The sequence below is a fragment of the Aythya fuligula genome, chromosome 1 (assembly GCF_009819795.1).
Source record: "Aythya fuligula isolate bAytFul2 chromosome 1, bAytFul2.pri, whole genome shotgun sequence".
NCBI lineage: Eukaryota > Metazoa > Chordata > Aves > Anseriformes > Anatidae > Aythya > Aythya fuligula.
In genome coordinates this window covers 36,868,017-36,889,096 of record NC_045559.1, presented here as the reverse complement: position 1 = coordinate 36,889,096, position 21,080 = coordinate 36,868,017, and the positions used below count along the sequence as shown (strand labels likewise).

General features: G+C 38.1%; 1 protein-coding gene across 12 annotated transcripts in view; it reads left to right on the top strand.

The window, feature by feature from the left end:
• GRIP1 (glutamate receptor interacting protein 1) overlaps window positions 1–21,080 on the top strand; it is a 316,928-nt gene that overhangs the window by 240,074 nt on the left and 55,774 nt on the right. For all 12 annotated transcript variants that reach the window (XM_032188746.1, XM_032188719.1, XM_032188776.1 and 9 more), the window contains 4 exons: window positions 686–831; window positions 4,341–4,424; window positions 5,378–5,453; window positions 6,836–6,981. In XM_032188746.1, the coding sequence (XP_032044637.1) occupies window positions 686–831; window positions 4,341–4,424; window positions 5,378–5,453; window positions 6,836–6,981 (452 nt within the window). The remainder of the gene's footprint in view (window positions 1–685; window positions 832–4,340; window positions 4,425–5,377; window positions 5,454–6,835; window positions 6,982–21,080) is intronic.

The window sequence follows — 21,080 nt, the reverse complement described above, 5'->3', positions numbered from 1 at the left end:
ATATATATATATAATTTATTTATTTATTTATTTATTTGGTCCTTGAACAAAAATCTGAGAGAAAAAGCATGAAATATTGAGGGGGAAAAAGTAAAACTGAAAGCCATACTATTACCATAATTTAATAGAAAAGCCTTTTCAACAACTGTTTTTTAAGATCATAAAAAAAGGATAATGTCATTACTTACTTACTACTACAGAGAAAAATAAAACTGTTATTCATGAGCAAAACATGTCAAGATTAAGCTAAGTCATTCCAAGTAACTGAGCAGAACATACGCTTTGAGCTGTGGCCTGTCTCCTTTAGTTATGATGTTAGTTGTGAAGGCAACTGTTATCTAAAAAAAATAGTTCTGGCAGTATCCCAATGAGAGAGATAGAAAGATGGGGAGATGAAGATGTTTTCCCAAATCCTGTGCCCAAACCAGCCAAATCATCCAACTACTATATTGTACAGCTGGTTTTGTACATCAGAAATTAATAATGCAACAATGTTCTTTAATATTTAACAAACTAGACTAGATTAAGTTCTTAAATGCCACTTTTTGTTTGAAAGGTCAACTTGTTTTAATCTAGATGAATGGAAAAACTCTTTCTTGCCAACACTAAACAGTAATTTAAAGTATTCAATTAGTTTGTTTTAGCAGATCTGTTTTTAACAAAAGGAATATGTGCTTTTTCTTAGGAGTGACCAGCTGGATGTTGGTGACTACATCAAATCTGTGAATGGAATCAACCTGACCAAATTTCGCCATGATGAAATCATCAGCCTGCTCAAGAATGTTGGCGAGAGGGTTGTTTTAGAAGTGGAGTACGAGCTCCCTCCAGTCTGTAAGTAAACGCAGAGCAAAGTGAAAGCTATGCAGAATAAGAGACGTGTTGTCAGCACTGAGGTGGACATGCTAGTGATCTTCATTTTTGCTATTCCTTTGCATATAATTTCATCCTTTGGCTTATCACAGAGTGTGGAAATAGTACAAAAGAATTGTCAGTGCAAGGAGAAGCTCTCCGAGGTGCCTGGGTTTTTTTGGGAGCATTAATACAGCCAACGGCAGAGCTGCGTCTTGTCAACTTCCACTTTTTTTTTTTTAGTTTTGAATACTGAGAATTAGATTAGATAGATTCCAGGGCAAGACAGTCCTTGTTATAGTAAGATCTTCTGAGATGAGACCAATGAATATCCATGTGTTCTACCTCTTTTTCTTCCTTCTCTCCGTTTGCAGCACCTTATGCTTTCCCAGATGAGCAACATATTCCAGTCTTTTCTGACATCGGTTTTAGGCAACACCTCATTTCTAGAGCAGAAGACCCAGTGGAATAGGTTATTAAGGATAGGTAGAACTGCAATAATTCTGTTAGTGAAATTAAGACTTCTTGCTGAGCAGGATTGTCTTCAAAATACAAGCATATGTTGTCATCGAAGTCACAAAGAGTGCTACTGAATGTCTTCCTTGCCTCTTTCCTTTGCCCTTTCTTTTTATATTTATGTCTGTGACTCTGTGGGAGAAAGTCAGTGGGAACTGAGGCCATCAGGTATGAAGTAAAAGCTAGAATAATGGTGAGTTAAAAACCTGGGGCCTGAAATGAAGGAGTAAGTGACATGTGGCACCAAAGGGACTGAAACAGCAGCCTTTAAAAGAGTGCATGTTCTTTCATGATGCTTGCTGGAGGGGAGAAGATGTCGTTTTCTGGTGTTTGGCCAGAAAAAAAATGCAGAGCTAGCTAGGAAGCTCTTGTCTCCTTAAATATAGACTTTCACTGCAATAGGAGCCAAAAAAATCCATCAGTCTTTTTGATGGTGCTCAGAAGAGAATGAACCCCCCACTGGATTCTAGCAGCTGGAGAGTTAGTCTAATTACATATTTGGTTGCTTTTATGACCTCCTGACAATCGCCTTAATATGTTTTGAACATTCTCTGTTGATCAGTGTTTGTTTACGGTAAGAGAGCTTCATGTTCAAAAATACAGTATTTGAGGTAATTAATTCAGCTGAGTTCAGAATTATTTTACTAGAGGTGTCATTGGTTTATGAGCATTATTTGTTTTGCACTTAGTCAAGTGGGCTTTCTTCAGTATCACCGCTGTTGGCGTAGGTGCCACTCTTGTCCACAGAAATAGGATTTTGATATGGTAAATTACAGAAGCAATCATTAACCTTTTTTCTGAGTCCTTGAAATTTCTGACTCCTTCATACAAGCCTGGCTAATATTGTGTAGATAATGGGCAGTTAAGTTGTTCTCATTAACTTTTCATGAACAAGCTAGACAAAGTGACATTTTAACATGAAGTTTTGCAGTTGGTCACATAGTGCAGTCCTGGCACCTCCTTCCCTACCCCATACATAAATAATTTCTGCTGCTGTTCTCACAGTTGCCCCCTCAGAGAGAGGGCTGTTTTAGTTTCTGAGTGGGGAAATGTCAGTACGTTAATAATGATGGATTAAACCTGGCTGAGCACTAGTAATCTCACTCTCCCTTGTGTTTCCTTCCCTGCCTGGCAGTGTTCACAGCAGGAGGATCCAGCTTCTATTTTCAGCACAAGCCATCTCACCACTTCAGACTGGAACATTATCCATGTCTGCCTTGCATCTGCCTCTTGTTGCTAATGGCTAAGGGCTTTTTTCACCTCCCAGGCTGAGGTCAGGGTGGAAGTACAGCCGCCTGAATGGTTGTTGCTCAAGTGGAAGGATGCTGCATGCTCTTCTTTGCTGAACTACAAGCTTTGTCCCCAGTAGAGGCCACAAGACACACGGAGCAGATTAGCAAGTGCAGATTCAGCTTGAGCTGTGTACTGGGCCACTTTAGGTTGATAGGAAAGCAGGCAAGAGTTATCATCATCTCCCTGCAATTTGGTCCTTTTCTGTCAATAAAGGGTTTCTAGCTGAAAAGGAGCAGCATGCACATTAATAATACCATTCTGATCTTTGAGCTTCAGCAGAAATTACTGCAATACAAAGCAATGCTTTGAAGTGTCAGATTTAGCCTGTTTTGCTAAGAGATTGAGATTCATTTGCTTTCACTGGGTTGTTTTTCTGGTTCCCTCTGGTAACTTTAAAAACTGCAGGTCATGGTCAGCTGAGTTTAACAAGGTATTGAAAGAGTCCAGGAAAAAAAAAAAAAAAAAAGTATATTCCTGCACATTTCATGGAGATAAACACTTGATCAGGAGAGAGTCCCAGACCAGGGAGCACCCAGAGGGAGAGGTAGGAAGGTCTGAGGGGGCACCACTTCTGTTTGGGGCCACCCATGGGCTGGCAGGGTGCACCTCGCCAGCTGCATAGCCTGTCCCTCAGGGCATCATAACTGGGACAGGTAAAACTGGGATTATTACACGCTGCAGTATTAAAGGACATAAGATTTCATTAGTCCTGCACCTCACAGAGCATTTGTTTTGTATTTTTGTTGAGGTTTTCGGTGGTTGGTGGATTTTATTTTGTTTGTTTGTTTGTTGTTTTTGTTTCATCTTTGTATTATGTGCTATTTGAAGTATCTTACTGGAAACCTAGAAGTTAATGCATGTGTGATTTTGCCCAGTGTCCCTTTCCCTTTGGAAAAAGAAGTTCTTGCACTCTGCCAATGTTTTTCCTGTAAAAGCTAACAGTGAACTGGCTGTTGGTCTCTTAACAGCAGTGGTTTCAAATAATGTAAAATGGATTATCACACCCAAATGTGTTGGCTTGTGCATTAGGCTTCTCACCTCCCAACCCAGCTGTGCACCACTCCTGTAGTGTTTACAGAGAAAATACTGACTTGACTAGAAGTCAGAAAAATTTTAAACTCACTCACAAATGGTGAGGAAGCATGTTACATTTTTAAAAAGGAAGAAATAACAGATTTTTATAATACAAAATATTTTTTCATCTCAACCTAGCAATCTGATATTAGCAAAATACCCCAGAAATCTTGACTGTCTCGACTTTAAGCAATACAAATGTTGTCATGGCTGAACAACCAACTACATAGGTAGCTGTGAGAATTTCATTTGTCGTCTTTGTGTTTCATTGTGTATTCCCATCTTTTTTAGCACTCTTCTGCAACTATAAGAAAATAAAATGATGCCAACATTTAAATAGTAAGGCTTAAATTCCTCAGCTGTTGTACATGTCCATGGCTGTTTTTGTAAACCATTGGCAACCTCCAAAGTATCTGGTGCAAAATTCTCTCAAAAAGAGCATGAGCTGTAGTTAATTACAGGTCTTCAGTCTGATTGTTCTGTTAGATCTTTCCAATGGTAGGACCACAAATACAGCAACTAATTTAGTTTGGAAAAGATGCAAATCTATATGCATAATCAGGAAAAGAAAATAATGGTGGAGTTTTTTCTCTTTCTTTATTTTTTAGCTATACAAGGATCGGGTGTCATCTTTAGAACTGTGGAAGTTACTTTACATAAAGAGGGGAACACTTTTGGGTTTGTAATAAGAGGTGAGTTACTAAATATGAATGGTCTGTATTTTTGCAATCAGCAAAAGAAGCAAAGTTTTTACAGCACTAAGAAATCATTTCAAGATTTATGGCCTACAGTTTGTAAAAAATCTTTGTGATTTATGTATTATATCTTCCATACATTACCGTACTGCTTTTATGAACTGATGTAATATTTGTTTATGGAACAACAGTAATTAATCCACTATGCCAAGAACATGACAAACTTCATTTCATGTTACGACCAGACTCTGCTGCCACTGAAACCAGCAGGAAGCTGTTTTATTCCATAAAATAGTAGTTCTGAAAAAAGAAAAAGAAAAAGAAAAAAAATATTCACATATACACTTTCTATAAATTAGGCATGGAATCCGATTAAACCTGCTGGCAGCCTGAGGTATATAACAAAAGTATTTTCTCTGACTTAGAGAAGAGAAGAAAACATGCAGCTGTTAAGTAATATACCCCAGTGATACATTATGGGAAGTGTATTAGTTTCTTCAGGAAAAAAAAAAAAAAAAAAAAAACTGTGTAACTGTGTTGTGGTGGTTTTTTTATCACTTCTTTAATATATAAATTCCTTAGTGGCTACTCATTTTTTGGAGTACACACACAGTACAGGTGTATTATTTTCTCAGTGCAGCAAACATTACAGAACAGTAAGTTTTCACAATGAGATCAGATTTCTAAGCAGTTTCTAAGAAAGGACTACACCTTTAATAAGAATCACTCTGTAAGAAACGTTGTATAAAGGATCATCTATACCATACATTAGGTCAATTTTATTTCAAGTGAACATCAGTGCTGATTCATATGAATGGCCTCATCATTTTTCCTCCTTTTAGCCCATATGTAAGTGTGCATGCTGCAAGCTTTAGACTTACCTCTTGGAAATGAGCTTTCATAAAAAGCATAAAATGAAGGTGGGCTTTCTCTCACTTTTCTCTTTCTAGGTGGAGCACATGATGACAGAAATAAATCTCGTCCTGTTGTAATAACATGTGTTAGACCTGGAGGGCCTGCTGACAGGTACAATTCATCTTTCTCTGTAATGCAAGTGAAAGAGAAATGGAGAAAAGTGAATTATTTGGAATAGAAGTTAAGACTTGGAGTGAAGTAGATGTATTCAAACCTGAACCTTTGAAATTCATGATTTATGTGTTTAATTTTAAAAATAATATCAGTAATAGAAACTACAGAGGCTCAGCACATCACAGTGTGGAGTGAACTTTAATTAACAGGCTATCTTGCATGTTCCAAGACTACCCATTAAACACTTGCAAAAATTAACCAAAACTCGTTAGAACAAATCTCTGTATTAGGTCAGAGAACCATCTTTACAGCCTTCAGTCAAATATTGAAGCTCTTAATTGTGCTTTTTATACACTAACACTACAATCTTTTTCTCTCACACTCCAGACAAATACTTTTATGTGATTGGGTGTTGTTTTGTTATTGTTTTAGAACATTTCTTCATACCTGCATGTGAGTTCACACATGAATTCACCTGGAAAACTTCTGAGTGCAGATTTATGGTTTTGCCGAATTAACATCTTCCTTTTGTAATGCCATCTTGTATCTGTATAAAGGAAAAATATTCACTTTGTGTGTAATTTTAGTTCATATTTTCAAAAACGGCATTTGTGCCCTTAAATCTTTAAAGAAACTTAAAGGGTATTTTTTTAAAGGAGATTGATATTCTATAGCTTATGTTGACATTTTTGCCCTTTGAAGCATCAATTGAGAAGCAAACATTTTGAGAGAGCTTTCGATTTTTATCCCTCCCTTTTTTCATCACCCTCATCGTCCCTGCCTTCTTTTTTTTTCTCCCTGATTAAGTTGGCAATGTTAGTACTCCATTTTCTGTTATAAGTCTGATCATGTTATGAGATAAGCCTAGGAGACAGTGTACGTTTATAAGCAAATTGTTTTTAGGTAGGAAGAAAAGAAAAATTGAACTATCCAAGTAGGATATATTTTTGAAGAAAATCAGTAAATGGACATTTGTATTTTGCAATCTGTTTCTTCACCTGCATGTTCATAGTACCTCATACATATTTTTCAGCAAGCATCTGAGGGAAGGCATTTATGTATGTGTGAAAGCAGAGTTGTGTGGACGAGGCAGAAACAAAGCATATGTTGACGCAGAAGCTATACTTGGTTGTGATTTAACATGACTTGATTATTTAGCTATGTGTTAAGCTGTTTTCCAATCGCTGACTTTCCAATTAAAGCAATTTTCTTTCCACTGTGCCCTCTGAACGTTCTCACTGTCAACGTAAATGTTAAGTGTTAAGTCAAGAGGGATGGATGTCAGAGAGGGTGTGAGAGAATCGTTTTGCATAAACAGTATTATCTCCAAATCAATTTATCTTATATTAATAAAGATCATTCCTTTAATCTCCCTTCAGAGAGGGCACAATCAAACCCGGGGACAGGCTGCTGAGTGTTGATGGGATCCGACTGCTTGGAACAACACATGCTGAAGCTATGAGTATTCTCAAACAATGTGGACAAGAGGCGACTCTGCTGGTTGAATACGATGTCTCAGTAATGGGTACGTTGAGAAGTGGGGCTTTAGTTCTGGGAACCATCTGTGCTGTTTTGCTGCCTGTTCTTGATGAGCTATTTTAGAATTGATTGTGATTTGTTATGCTCCTAGCAGCACTGATATTCTCTTCCGCACCGTATCATTAATCTTGGGTTCATAAAAAGGTGAGCAGTATTTTACTGCAATTTAGCATTCTGACATGGTTTGTAGAGTGAAACCATAGTGTGGATTCTAGCAAAGTAACTTTTCCAGTGACTAGTTTGTAATAAAGGTTAATGAAGTGTAAGCATTTCTATGTCACATGGAAGAGGGTTCACTTGCCCTTACAGGAATTCTTTCGCCTTTTGCCAGTACAGCTAGGTGGCCAAGCCATTATAAAAAGTGACAAAACTGCCATATAGTGGGAAGAAGAAAAGTTGTTAAGAAACGTAGAGGTGGCAAGTCATGACTTGAGAAATGAGTTAACAGTTCATACAAACTGCTGCTGAACTCACTGAAGGTATTGGAGGATTTTTGGAAAGTCAAGGAGAGCAGGTGATTTTTCACAACAGGTTTGGGAATGAGTTATTTCCATGTGCTGTGGAAGGTGTCATATCCCCTCCACTTTTGCAAGACAGTCAAAATTGGTGGCAGCAAGAAATTGAAATACTCACCAGTCAGACTAAAGCATTTCTTCTCTGTTTGGGGATTTTTCTGTTCTATTCCTCCTCAGTTCCACAGTCAGATTTCTAGCCTAGAAGGAAAGTGGCCTCCTAGGAATTTGTGAAATAGCACTGTCAAACTTCAAAGCACTGGAAAATATTAACACTTAGAAGAATAATGTAAGATATTTGTTTATTCTGGAAGAGCTCTCTTTGTTCTCTCCAAGACACAGATCTTTTTTATTATAAAATATGTCTGTGATTACTTAACTATCCATAATGGAGTGACAGGTTTGCATGGTGTCTGGCAGTTCTGCTGGACATTCATGCAAGGTTCATGTCCAGAAATGTAGTGAGCGCTCTGCATCTGGGCAGGAACCTCCCATGTAGTAGATGAAATGCAGGTGATCTTGTAACCTGAAGGGAATAGAATTTAGCTGTTTTCAGGGTTTTTTTGTTGTTTTTTCTTTTCGAAGATGATGGATGACTAAATATTTTATATCATCAGTGTTAAAAACAGATTCTTCAAACTCTGCCTTCTCTATGAGAAAGATCTTATTGAAATAAACCCCTGGCTTTGATCAGCCACAGTTTCCAACTGGTCTTTAATTTCAGAGAAAACTCAGAGGAAACCAAAGGAGGTGGAAGAACTTGAGACTTGTTGAGTTGTAAAGAAAAAAAGGAAAAGGGAATCAAACACTGAAAAATTTATGGGATAGTGGTCCTGCAATGTCACCAAGAAGAAATAAGGAGGGATCCAGTAGGCTCTTTGTCTCATGCATTATGTTTTTGTTAGATTTTATCTAACCCCCAGTTGTTTTTTACTTTTTCAAACATGCACACCATGCATTGTTTTCCAGTGGTATTGTGAAAAATTTCGTTGGGAGGCTTTCTTTGCTTTTTGCAGTTATGTTATGAGTAGACCATGTACCAAAGGCTGAAAATCACTCGTCCTAATCTATTCATTCCTGGCCCTTGAAAATGGTGTTGATCTGGATCTTCATTTACTACTGCTCAAGTCAAAGTTGTGAGCAAAATAAAAGGGAGGATATGAACCATGACCAGAAATTTAAGAATTAGAAAAATGTTACTCTGTTCTCCATCTCTTCTGTTACCCACAAGATAAGGTATTTGTAATGCCACCTCAGGGTTGATATGAATATAAAAAATAAGTTAAAACTAGAGGAATAGTACTAGATAAAATGGCTTATCTGTACTGTTGCCTGAAACTGGTTTTTGTAGTTTAGCGTGCTGAGAGCAAAGAAACAATCCAAAAGTGCTTTAAGAGCTTGGTCCATTCCATAGGGTCCTCCTAGAATAAACTTTCAGTGACATATCTTACTCACAGAGATACAATTGTTCCATTATTTGCTTTAAAATCTTCTCTTCTGTTAGCAGATGGCTACATCCTATAAAGTAGAGTTTCATTTGACCAGAACTGGAAAGAGCCATAAAATATATTCTGATAGCATGAAATTGGAACTTAATTTGAAAAGGTTACACTAGATGAAGAAAATAATCCTGAGCTATTTTTCAGCTACAGTCCTATGGTGTGTAACTGACTTTTTATACTCCTGTAAGCATAAGCTGTTTCAAAGGTGCTATATTTCTCTAAGTTTTGTTCCTTTGCCTGAAGTCTTCAAGAGGTCATTTGGGAAGCTTGTACATTTTATTGGTTCTGGAACCTAGACAAACTGGAATAGAAAAAAAGCATCAAGGGGTTCCATACAGGGTACATAAGTGTGTAAATATTTTAAGAAATGTGGCTAGTCCCTCTGAACTCACTCATGCTTGCTTAAATGCAGTCTGAAGTATCTTGCTCAGCTGGGTCTTAGGAAGTAAACTTGTTGATTCAGCATCATGAAGGAGATGTTTTTAGCTTTTTTTGTTGGTGGTGGCAGTGGAGGTGATGGTTATTTTGTGTCTTTTTTTTTTTCTCTGACCTAGAGAACTTTCAGTTTAGTTAGCCAGATGAATTCCATAATGTCTTACATCATGGAGTGCATAAGCTTTACATCACCCTTATCTAAGAAATCAGGGCTTCCTAATAAGAAAATATGTTTGAGAGATCTTTCAGTTAGAGATAAAAATCATATAGGAATGACTTATGAATATGGAATGCAATGGTAATAATAAGCTGCAAACAGAGATTCACACTTCCCCCTTCTAAAAAGAGAAATAAAAGCTTATCACTACATTTATGTGGAACAAGAGCAGAGGCAGTGTGCCTTCAGGTTTTCTAAAAGCTGCATTGATGCTCCTGGGTTGTCTACTGTCTCTGTAGCTGGGGTTGCGTAAGTTCAACTTGGGTTGAATCTTCCATATTTACTCTGAAAGTCAGCATTCAGAAAAGTTCAAAGGTAATGGCTACCTTTAAAGGTTTAAAGTCTGGCCTATAACATTTTTGCATAGCTCTAGTTCATCAATTTCTGCTGTTGAGCTTTTGAGCAATCTACTTCTTAAATTTTGGATATTATTGTTGGGGTAATCTTTGAATCAAGAATCCTTTAGTTAAACAAGACTATTAGTCATGGCCAGAACTTAGGCACAAATTTAATCTTTTTATATATTTTTTATATTTTTTTAGCTATCTGCGTCTAAGAGAGCCAAAGTCATTCTATCTCATCTTTTCACTCTGTGTTACTTAGTTCAAGCCACATGTGCCCTTAATCTTCAGAAATGAAGGAACATATTGCTCATTCTAATCCCATATGTTTATTTGGCTTATTTAACGATTTGTGCACTTATCTGAGCCAGAATACACTTACTGTAATGTGGCACCCTGTAATAGTTCTCTGCAAAGATGGTCAGCTGTTTTTTTTGTCCCAAGCTACCTGCATCACCCTAATATAGCACCACTCCACTTTAGCTAGAACAGCATCCTCAGTTTTCTGAATTCTGCGCTTACCATTCATCCAACTTTATTGAATGGAAATTATTCTTGCAATCATTTGCTAGTAAATCTGACAGCAGTTTGACAAATACTGTCCAGCTTTTTGGCTCTTTGTTTTCACACATTAAAAAAAAAAAAAAAGGCAGTAACAATTTTATGAGAGTACATTTACAGAAATCTGCTTCACTCTCCAATAATTCTGACAGGAATTCAATGCCTGACAAGAAAAACACTAGGAAAAGGAAGTACGCGTAGTTTAAACACCAGCTGATATAATCTGTGATCCAGCGTAGACTTCCAGTAATTTTTGCAAGACGTTAAGAAATGTGGGAGAAAAAAAGAACCATGTGGGCTGCCCCTTAAGTTGCATAAAGCAAAATAACTCAAGCATACCCAGAGCTGTGGAGACCTTTAAGTGTTACCAGGTTTTACAAGACCAAGGAACGGGAGTCATTGCACTCTAGCATTTGACTGTAGCTGCAGGTCTCCTGACTGTCACAGAGCAATGGACCGAGGTGCTTTGAAATTCTAAATATAAATGAGTTAGTTAAATCTTTAGAGAAGAGTTCCTCTTCAGAGACAGATTGAGAGAAAATTCTGGTGCAAAGACAAGGTCATAATAGCTCAAGTAGTTGAAGTGTTACTCTACTTTAAATACTGCTACACAAGCACATACTCAAATTATGCCATAAGACAATGAATGAAGTTGAATGTGCCAGTTAGGAAATGTTACGGTTCAGATTGTCTGCTCAGTCTCTGTCCAGCTAGGTGTGCAAGTAATGCAGTCACGAGAGCCACACGGGAGAGAATAACCATATGCAGTTATTCATTATGTATTTTCTTTCTGTCTTCGGTATGTGGCTACAGGCTTATGAAGGGCACTATGTTAATCCTTGGCTGAATGCTAAGTCATTAATTTCCTGATTTTTTTATTTTTTTTTTGAGGCCTTAGTCATGCTACAGTGTGTGTGCTTCAGGCAATATGCAGATCTCAAGGAGACAACCTCAGTGTCCCAAGGTCATTCCAAATCTGTAGGCTCTTGATTAAGGCAGAGGATGACGTAGACATCTCTCTCTCTAACAGTTGCAGAAATATCCACTCACAGATATATCACTACAAAAAACATGTGGGTTTTTTGTTCTCTCCTGGAGGCCAATGCACCATCCACATTCATGCTATTTAGATCTATGTGCTCTAGAATGTCAGTCTCCCATTGTACTATTCAAGTTCCTTGTTTATCAAACGCACTATTTGTGCTCTCTGCTGTCAGTGCCCAGATGCCTGCATAAGGGCCATTAGTATGAACTGACAATCAGCAGGGAACATACACAATAAGTAAGTTCTCTCTCTCTCAGTTGTGCTAGCTTGTTAAGATTTCATCTAGAGAAAGACACGTGTTGGGACATGACTTATCCTTGACACCAGAAAAAACTTTTTCCTTTGGAGATGTCTGTGGCTTCTTTTTTTTTTTTTTTTTTTTTTTTTTTTTGTCTCTTTCTGCTATCAAGTTTTATGACTTTCAGGACTGCTTTTTCACAATAGTCAGTGGGTTCTTCCCTTTAACCCTTCATCTCATGCTGCTACCAAATACAATACATACTCATTTCACTGAGTCTTGTCTTTGCTTATAAGTGGACCTGTCAGGCAGGCAAGTTCCTACTTGCTTGCCTGCTTTAATCTACTCTGCTTACATGGTTTAAAAGGAAAATAATACCTTTTTAACATTTCTTAAGATAAATGGATGGCATAGATACCTAAGGTAAATACTTACTATGGTTTAAACAAAAATTCATCATTTTGGTCTTGCAACTTCAAAACCCCGTTGTTGATTTGTCAGTGCTTTGTGTGATGAAGAGATCCTGCCATTGACTACAGATATTGAAACAATAAAATGGTTGCAAATAGTGACCAATTTAGTTTAAATGTCCTCTCAACCTTTACACAAATTGTGACAGGGACAAAGAGAATGTGGTACTTCAAAGCAGCACCGAGTTGTCTTCTCAATGTTATTTGACCTTCTTTCCTTCCTCACAGTTTCTTCTTTACTCATTACACAGCTCCCACCCATCTCATTCACTTCTAGCTACCTCAAAACTTAAAATGCTTGTCTTATGGAGGGGATACTTGTTTCACCATAAGGACTCCTGAGTAGTAAAAGAGGTGTCGAATCAGTCCTTGTAAGAAAAGAGTGTGTGTATATGTCATACGCTGTAACACTCTATTGCAGTAGCAATGTCAATTTGTTGTTTCCCAACATTATGGTTTTTTTTGGTGTATGTGTGAGCTTATATCTTCAACAGTGTTTACTGTACATTTTTATGTACCATTCTCTGTTTCTCTGTAGGGAGAAAAAATCTCCGTCAGGGAGAAAAAACTGTGTGGCATTATGTCTGTACCCAAATAGTTCCTCAAAAGAGTGAGAACGATTAGGTCCACCAGTCTGCTCCCTATTATTCACTGGGACCAGCTGTTCAGCACAATACATACGTGCTTCCTGGGGACCAAGCAGAAAAGGCTTGAGAGACATAGACCAGTGGACTTCAAATATGTTTGCTGACAGCAAAGCAGCATAAAGGTTCAGGATCCCACGTTCCTTCATGTCTCTTCCTGTCTGTTTCATGCAAGTGTGACAGTTTTTTTTTTTTCCTCTGTTCTTTGTTCTTATCCTGGTTCCTAAATGCATTACAATCCTTTTTTTTTTTTTTTTTTTTTTTCCAACAGCTGCTTGAATTTCCTTTCCTTACTGACCAGATGGAAACTCCTTTTCTAGAAATTCCTAAATCCCCATCATGCTCTCTCTCTTCTTACAGCCCAATTTTCTCTTGTCTTTTGCCAAGTAAGCCTTAAGTAATTTCCCCACATACTTCTTTTTCTCACACTACTGATTTCCTTCCATAAAATCCTTTTCCAGTTTCTGTGCCCACCCCTCTTTAGCACTTCCTCCCATACTTGTCTTTCAGCAAACCACTCCCAAGTTCCTTGTACTACAGCTTCTTTTTAGATTGATCACCTTCTCCCCTCAGTTCCTTTCCCATGTTCCTCCCCTTCTTGGTCAAGAAGTCCAAGTCTCCCCTTCTCCTGACATTCCTCTTGACTCTAAGAACCAGATCTGTCAGAGAATGACAACTCACGGAGAACATGACTTTTCAATATAAAGCCCACAGAATTTTAGTAGTACAAAAGTAGTACTGTTTTCCCTAATGTTGCTCTCAGACATGGCTGACCTGTTTCAGCTGAAATAACTAAGGGAAGAAAAAAATGAAGCCTGAGAGAGGTAATTGTTATAAGAAAAAAAGAAATCACACCGACTATTTAGTTCATGCATGGCCAAGTGGTAAGTTTTAAGTAACTAAAATCAAGGTGTTTTATTGAGAAGTGTCAAACAATGTTAAGAAGAGCTGTGATTCCCAAGGATGTTTGCCCTATAGTGTTTTTTTATTTTCTTTTCTCTGACTGGTCATGATTTGTTGTTACAATTTGATAGCCATGTTGCTACTAGATAATTACAGAAATTAAAGGGGAGTCATCGTGTTTTATAAGTATTTCATAAATCTTACAGATAATACTTTCTTTACAAACTTCTTGATCATCCCTAAAGAGAAATAAATAGAGTTTAGTAGAACTATATAAGTTACAAATTACTCTAACAGGTGCAATTAACATTTCTCTCTAGTGCTTTTGAAACCCTGGCCTCATTAAAAGCAGCTTAATAAACATTACCTTGTACAGGAGAAAAAATTGTAAAGGTGAAATGAGATGTCCCTGTAACTGAAAACTAAAAATACAATTTAATTGTCATAAATTGTAAGGAAAGGGTATGTGTGGGGTATTCTCTTCCAAGTTTCACTTCTTAAATGAAAAAAATTCTGCGCTGTCTTGCTGTTTACTGAGAGTAATGGGAAAATTTGTCTTCAAAGACTTGTCAGGAAGGTGAAACCTATACTTGAATGCAGTTAGTCTAACTAGTGTACAATTCAAAAAAAAATAGTCTGAGATATCTAATATATTTCATGATGGGCATTCATTAAAGTAAAGCCTTCATAATCCATTGTGCTATCTCCTCACAAAGCACATGGTCTGAATTTTTATGTGCTAATTCAAAGGTTTGGATGCTCAAAAGGAAGCAGCCTCTGCCATAAAAATTAAAAAATAAAAACCATTCTGCTTCATCTAGTAATTATTTAAAAATAAACAATGGGAGGAGGAGATGGATGTAATAAGCTGTCCCCTCCACCATCCAGTCAATACCCCTCCTGTGTATATGTCTTACTGGTTTGTTGCAAGGAAAGCTTTTTACTCTACCTTCGGTAACTGACGGGAAAATTATTGGTTAAATCTTTCCATGTTGCATGAAGGCTAGCCAGATGTAATGCAGTGTGAAAGAGAATAACCATCTCTGCTCCAAGGTCACACCTCTGGTCAGCTGTAAGTTAAGTCAAGAGGTCTTTCATCAAGTTGGTTTATCTGTTACTTAGCATGTTGGTCAACAGCAAACTAATGAGAATAACAAATTATCCCGATTTGCAGTGGTATGAAAAAAAAAATAATTGAGCAGGTAGCAGAAGTACTTAAAGTCAGAGAGCAGGTGTGAAAGTTTTACAAAGAGGATGATAATTAAACTTCCTGGAGATTAAAGGATCTTCTGCATGTGCTATGCAATTCAATGCAAGAGAAACATGGTAATCAGAAAAAATCCAATTAAAAAAGTTCAGCCTTGGATTTGGCTTAGTGGCATTGCAGTCATCCAAGAGACTAAGGGACAGATTTGATTTTCTTTATATCAGAGAGAATTTGGGCTGTAACCCCAGAAGCTGTGTCTAAAAGGGCCCATCTCTGAGGAAAGGACAGCAGCAGCAAAGGCACCATTCCTGCCTGTGTGCCAGGGAGAGGAAAGCACTCAAAGTCTCCCAAGACTCTCCTTGAGGGAAGTGTTTGAAAAATCCAGAATCAAACTCTTCCATCCTTTTGATGTTTTTTTCATTAGTATGACTGTGCCTGATGGGTTAGGTCAAGGGGAGAAAACCCAAGAATAACTTCACTCGTTTCCTGGAACACCTTTGCTGGGCATGACCTATGAGGTTAAGTTTGGATGAAGTAGGGCAGATTTTCAGTCCTTTTTACTAAGGTTCATGGTTTATTTTTCATTTTACAGAACGGAAAAATGTAGATTTTTAAACTATGAATATTTTTAGGTATTTTGCCTAAATATTAACTGTCTCAATCAATGGCCTTCTGGTGCAAAACTGTTATGAATGTGATCTGAAGCAGATCCTTTGAGACTGCACTACCTAGTATTCATCATGTGGGAGATGTGTACTGCTCAGAAAAGATAGTTCTAAGGCTTGTGAGCTGGAAATACAGGTGGGGAAAAAATCAATGTCTAAGGTGAATGAGTTATCTTGAAATCAACAAAGATACTCAGAGATAATTGCACCAGTGGCATTTCTTACAACGTGATTTTGTTACACAGAATTGTACTTCTGAGGCTGTTACTCAGTTGTACGATGAGTAAAATGTTCTACTCTCTGTGTATTTGTTATTCAGATCACATTCCCCTACAGTAATTCTAAAAACCCATAATAACCTGTCTTTGCATCTTTTTCTAAATACATGGTTACCATGCTTCGTCGTTTTAAAGACATCATTTCACAGCCTATGAACTCAGTATTTATCAGCATGGTTTGGGGAAACAAGTTGATAAAAATTACTCCATGTGTTAGGCAGTCTTCAGCCAAAAATGCTATTGGATTTGATTTTTCTTTTTTTTTTAATCAATTCCTTGGTGACTAGTGGTGTTTGACCTTCTGTGAGTCTTGTGCTTTTCATTTGTAGGGAAACTGGCCAGAATATTCTGACAGCTGTTATCAATTGGTTGTGTTGCTGTTACAGTGTAGATGCTGGAGGACCTTAACAAAATGATGTTTCTGTCATAATTGAATATGCATTCAAAATAAAACAAATGCAAGCAGGTTTCATTTAAATCTTACCTGCTTTCTTCTTGGGGGAAGAGGAGAGGGTGGGAGTGGTTTTATGAAGAGTGCTTATCTAGACCATTCACAGGTTTCATCTTTAGTTGCAATTCTGACTCTAGCAGAAAAGTCATGGCTCACTGCAGCCAGAAAAAGTGCTGAGCCCTTCTGAGGAGACGAGCGGTGAAGGATAAGACAGCTTCCCAAGGTTGCAGGTAAAGCTGTGGCAAGCAGAGGCTTTTTCCTTCCTCTTTTCTGCCTCCAGACATTTCTTCCCTGACTGAAAACTGCAGTTTGACACATCAAACCCACACCACTGCAAAAGCAGTCTTCCTTGTAAATGAGTCAAGTCAGGTGGTGACCCAGACCCTCAGGTTACCTGGATGAAATTGGAAGTAGAACAGGGCTTTGCCAATCGACAAAATTGGCCATAGGGTATCAAAGGCAATGAGGCTCTGGGGATAACAGAGCCACACCATGGGAGAACAGAAATAGTGATGATATTGAAGAAGAAAGGGCTTTCTAGGATGAGTTTTTCTCTTGCCTTACACAGAGGTGTATATAAACCATATTGCCTCTGAATTACAGGGTTGTTTTCACTTTTTTTTCTGGCGTATAATCCGAAGGTTTTATACATGAAAAGATGGTGTACGTACACCTTGAGGCAGAGCTTTGGGACTTGTTTCATATGACTTAGAAAGTGTCTCCACACTTTCTTCAAAAACTCCTAGTTGGGTTTTTCTTTATCCTTCATTTTATATCCAAAAGCTATTGCTGATTCAGGTCAGCCTGCCTGAGTTCTTAATTGAAATCTGAAGGCCTCAAGCAGCTTAAAAAAAAAAAAAAAAGAACCTGGGTCACACTGCAAACGTATTGAGCCTGTGGTTTCCACACTGTCATTAATATGTGTTTGACAGAACCTTTCCAATAACTGGAAAGAAAATCTGAAACAAACTATCCCTGGAATTCCTCCTGCCATTTTTTGGCTCAGAAAGCCCAACAACAACTTAATAACTAGCTGTTCCTAATCACAGTTAACACCTCCATTCAAAAAGATATGCTGAATGCATGTATTTAATGCCCTTGAATTGGATTTTTAGCTAAATGTGTTGTTTTATCTTGATTGAATAGAGTCTGCTAGCTGATGTTCTCTGCTGAATTTAGTAGTTTTTGCATGCACTTGAAGCTGGATCTAATCCCTAGCTACTGCAGTGCTGCAGAGTGCTGCCCTGAAGCATTCCAGATGAGAACAAGAACTACGGATCCTTAGGTGAGCCGTCTGTTGCCTTTCATGAAGTTAGCCAAGGCCTGGCCCAAACCTGTTTGACTCAGGAGAAGGCCTCTCAATGACTTCAGCTGGGATTTAAAATAGGACCCAAAGGAGAAAAATCTAGCCCTTGTCCTACATTTGAAGAGCTTTGCCATTAGGAAAATAAACAGTGGAGCTGAGTTTCTTTGCCCCCCTATCAGTTCTCCCAAAACAGGGACCCAGTTGATACCAACCAAAATGTCTCATGACAGCATAAGAGTCTTCTAATTTTAGCAGTGTTTGCACCATTAAATCAACGTGTTTTTTTTCACTGCCAGAGTGAGAGTATCTGCTTTAGGGATTCTACAGCAAACTAACTCTGAAGGGTAAAGAAGACCTGTGTTATAAGGAGCTAATTCTGGTGCACGTTATTTAATAGCAGCGCTGCTTCTGCTCGTGAACAGAGGACATGCCAGGGCCACTTTCTCTTTACCACTTTACGAAGATCTTTCTTTTCTGGTACTTTATCATTAGTGTGGGGATGGGACATACATGCATGAAATTACTGGTTTTGTATTTTTTTGCTGGATTTGTAGTCATTCCCATTATCTAGATTTTGGTGAAACTCTTAGTCTTACTGCCTGCAAGAGAAACTGTTAGATTAACAACCACTGTGCATTTCATTCGGTTTGCTTTTTGGCTTTTGCACAACAGACCAGATTTCAAATGTTGATGGTTGGTGTTATAAAACACGGGGAGGCATTGGTGCTGCTGGTCTGTCTCATTCAGTGATTCCGCCGTTCTTTAGCTGGATAGGGAATGTGAGAGAAGCATCAGCTGCTATGTTTAAACTAGAAAACAGCTGCAAAAGAAAAGCAAAAGAGAAAAGATGTGTCCTTTCCATGCTTCGTTATGAAACCCTTGCAGAAAGAACAGCTTGCTTGAGACTTCTGTAAACCACCTCACAGTTAAACCCACTAATTTTAAGAACTGTTAAAACTTCAGCAGTTTATGCTGAGGTTTTTCTTGTGGCCCCGTTCCAGCTTCACCCAGCTGTCTATATCTGAATTAATTTTTTTAGCATTTTTAGGCAAAATCGTTCTGCCATTTCCAGGACTGAGTTTTAAAGAAAGCTGTTTTGCTTATGAATGAGAATGTTGGAGAATCTTTCCTTTAGGATGATGTGTCTTTTCAAAGCACTGGTACACAGACCTGTACTTTAAAGGTAGTGGTTGCAGGAAAGAGAGCTCTTTTCAGGAAAGTCTCTTCTGCTGCTTATCCCAATGAAAATCCACCCAGATGTAGCTACATTTTGAAGTCTTTGAACAGGTACAGCTCAGTGTGCTCAGGAGAAACAGCATTTTTGATAACTTTCCCAAGAGTTTGCATAAATCAGGGCATGGTTTTTCTTGTCTTTGCAAAGTTTCTTTCAGTTCAGCTCTTCAAGGACTGGAAATGCAAAAGTTACAGATGCCCATATAGCCTTACTCAGAGTCCATGTAGCATATGTATTATGATACAGTTTTTAGTTGGAATATTGCATACAGATGTCTCACATTGGTCTCTCCAGACTAATAGATGCTTTTGACCTTCATTTATTTGATCCTCATTTGTTTATCTATGCAATGGGGAAAATACCACGCTTTTGCTCTGAGGGGTGGTTATGAGACAAAATCATTAATAAACTTGGGTTGTAATGCAGCACTGTACAATAGCTCCCCTGCCCCATGTGCTCAGGCCAGGATGAGAAGAGTAATCAGTAATTAAGGCATGAGAATGAAAGAAAAAGGGAAGAGTTTGGTGCTATTCATGAAATAGTCCCTGTCTACCTTTTCTGCAAGGCTCTTTAAGAGACAAGAATATGTGAATAAGTAATTAAAGAAGGAAGGTAAAAGTAAGTTCATCCAGGCAATATTCATTTTGAGGTTCGTTAAGTTTAAAGTGCTTTGTGCCCACATGGTGACTGTAATTATTTTCCTTTTTTCTCCTTTTAGTATCATTCTGTAAGTAGAATGGTCTGTCCTTTTTTTTTTATGTGCATGCGTTTTTATAATGATGTATATTTGATGTTCCACTTATTTTAATCAGCTCCTAATTCTTTTTTTGTTTTTGTTTTTTTTTTGTTTATGTTTTACCACTTGTGTAAGGACAGTATTTCTGTTAGGGTCAGCTCAGCAGTGTTGCCTTCTTCTGAGCACTGTGGCCTCTAATTTTTCAAGGGCTTTACAGCCTAGGCAAATTGGGGTGGAAAAGGAAAAGAGAGGGAAGGGGAAGGAAGAGTTGAGGAGAAGACAGAGGAGAAAAGTAAAGAAAAAGACACACTCCTGGAAAAGGTTTTCCACTTTCTCTTTTTCACATTCTCTCCTTTACTCAAATTCAGTAATTACTGAATCTGTTTACCTCACAAGTACTAGAACTTCTTCAAAAAGAAAAAGACATCAGACGGGCATGAGAGGACCTGGAGTCCCGCCGAGCCTGGCAGCAGGAACTGGCCTGGCAAACAGAAAGGAGGAGCCGCACAGGAGCCTCGCCAAGGGTGACCCTGGCAGCAAGCTGGGAGCTGAGGCAGAGGAAAGAGTGCACTTCTCACTGCTGGGATGCTGGCGCTTATGAGGTGCTGGGGTTTCTAGGGTTTACTGCTTGGTTGGAGCTTTGAGAAAACAAATATGTGAAATTGTGGGGTTTTTTTTGCTGGAAATGTATGCTGCAGATAACAGAGAATATTGAGACCATCTTCTTTTACTTTAAATATATGCATGCTCCCAGTAGTCCTGTTTCTGTTTTACCCAGAACAAGCACTGGGAAGGGAAAAATTGGAAAATATGCAGACAACAGGTAAGCAATCCACGATTATTTGTGCAATGTGGGACCAAAGAGTGTGTGTGTTCAGAACTATGGCTTCTGTGTTGGGTTTGAGGGTGAATTACCTAAATTACTCTTTCTCTCTCTATTTTTTTTTTTTAATTTTTTGTCAAACTGCTCCTCAGGCAATACTAAAGCAGAAAGAGAGGGCAGTTAATAAACTTGTTTTCTCTCTCATTCTGCTTTAGTTTCATTTTATGAGTGGCTGGCATCAAATGGCAAAATATTCTATGCCCTTTCTAGCAACCCCAGAGAGCTGTAAAATTCTCACTTTGCTCCTTGGTGCATTAATATCAAGGTCAGATCTCAGCCCCAGCCTTCTGCCTGGTAGCATTTCATACAGTGGTGGTGCCAATGCACCAATTATTTATAAGACAGCTGTGCTAAAGCACAGATTACTGAAAATAAACCACAGGTTTTGGGGGGAAAAATGGTACAGATATACTTACTTGTAGCATCACAAAATTCATATTCTCTGTTATGGATATCA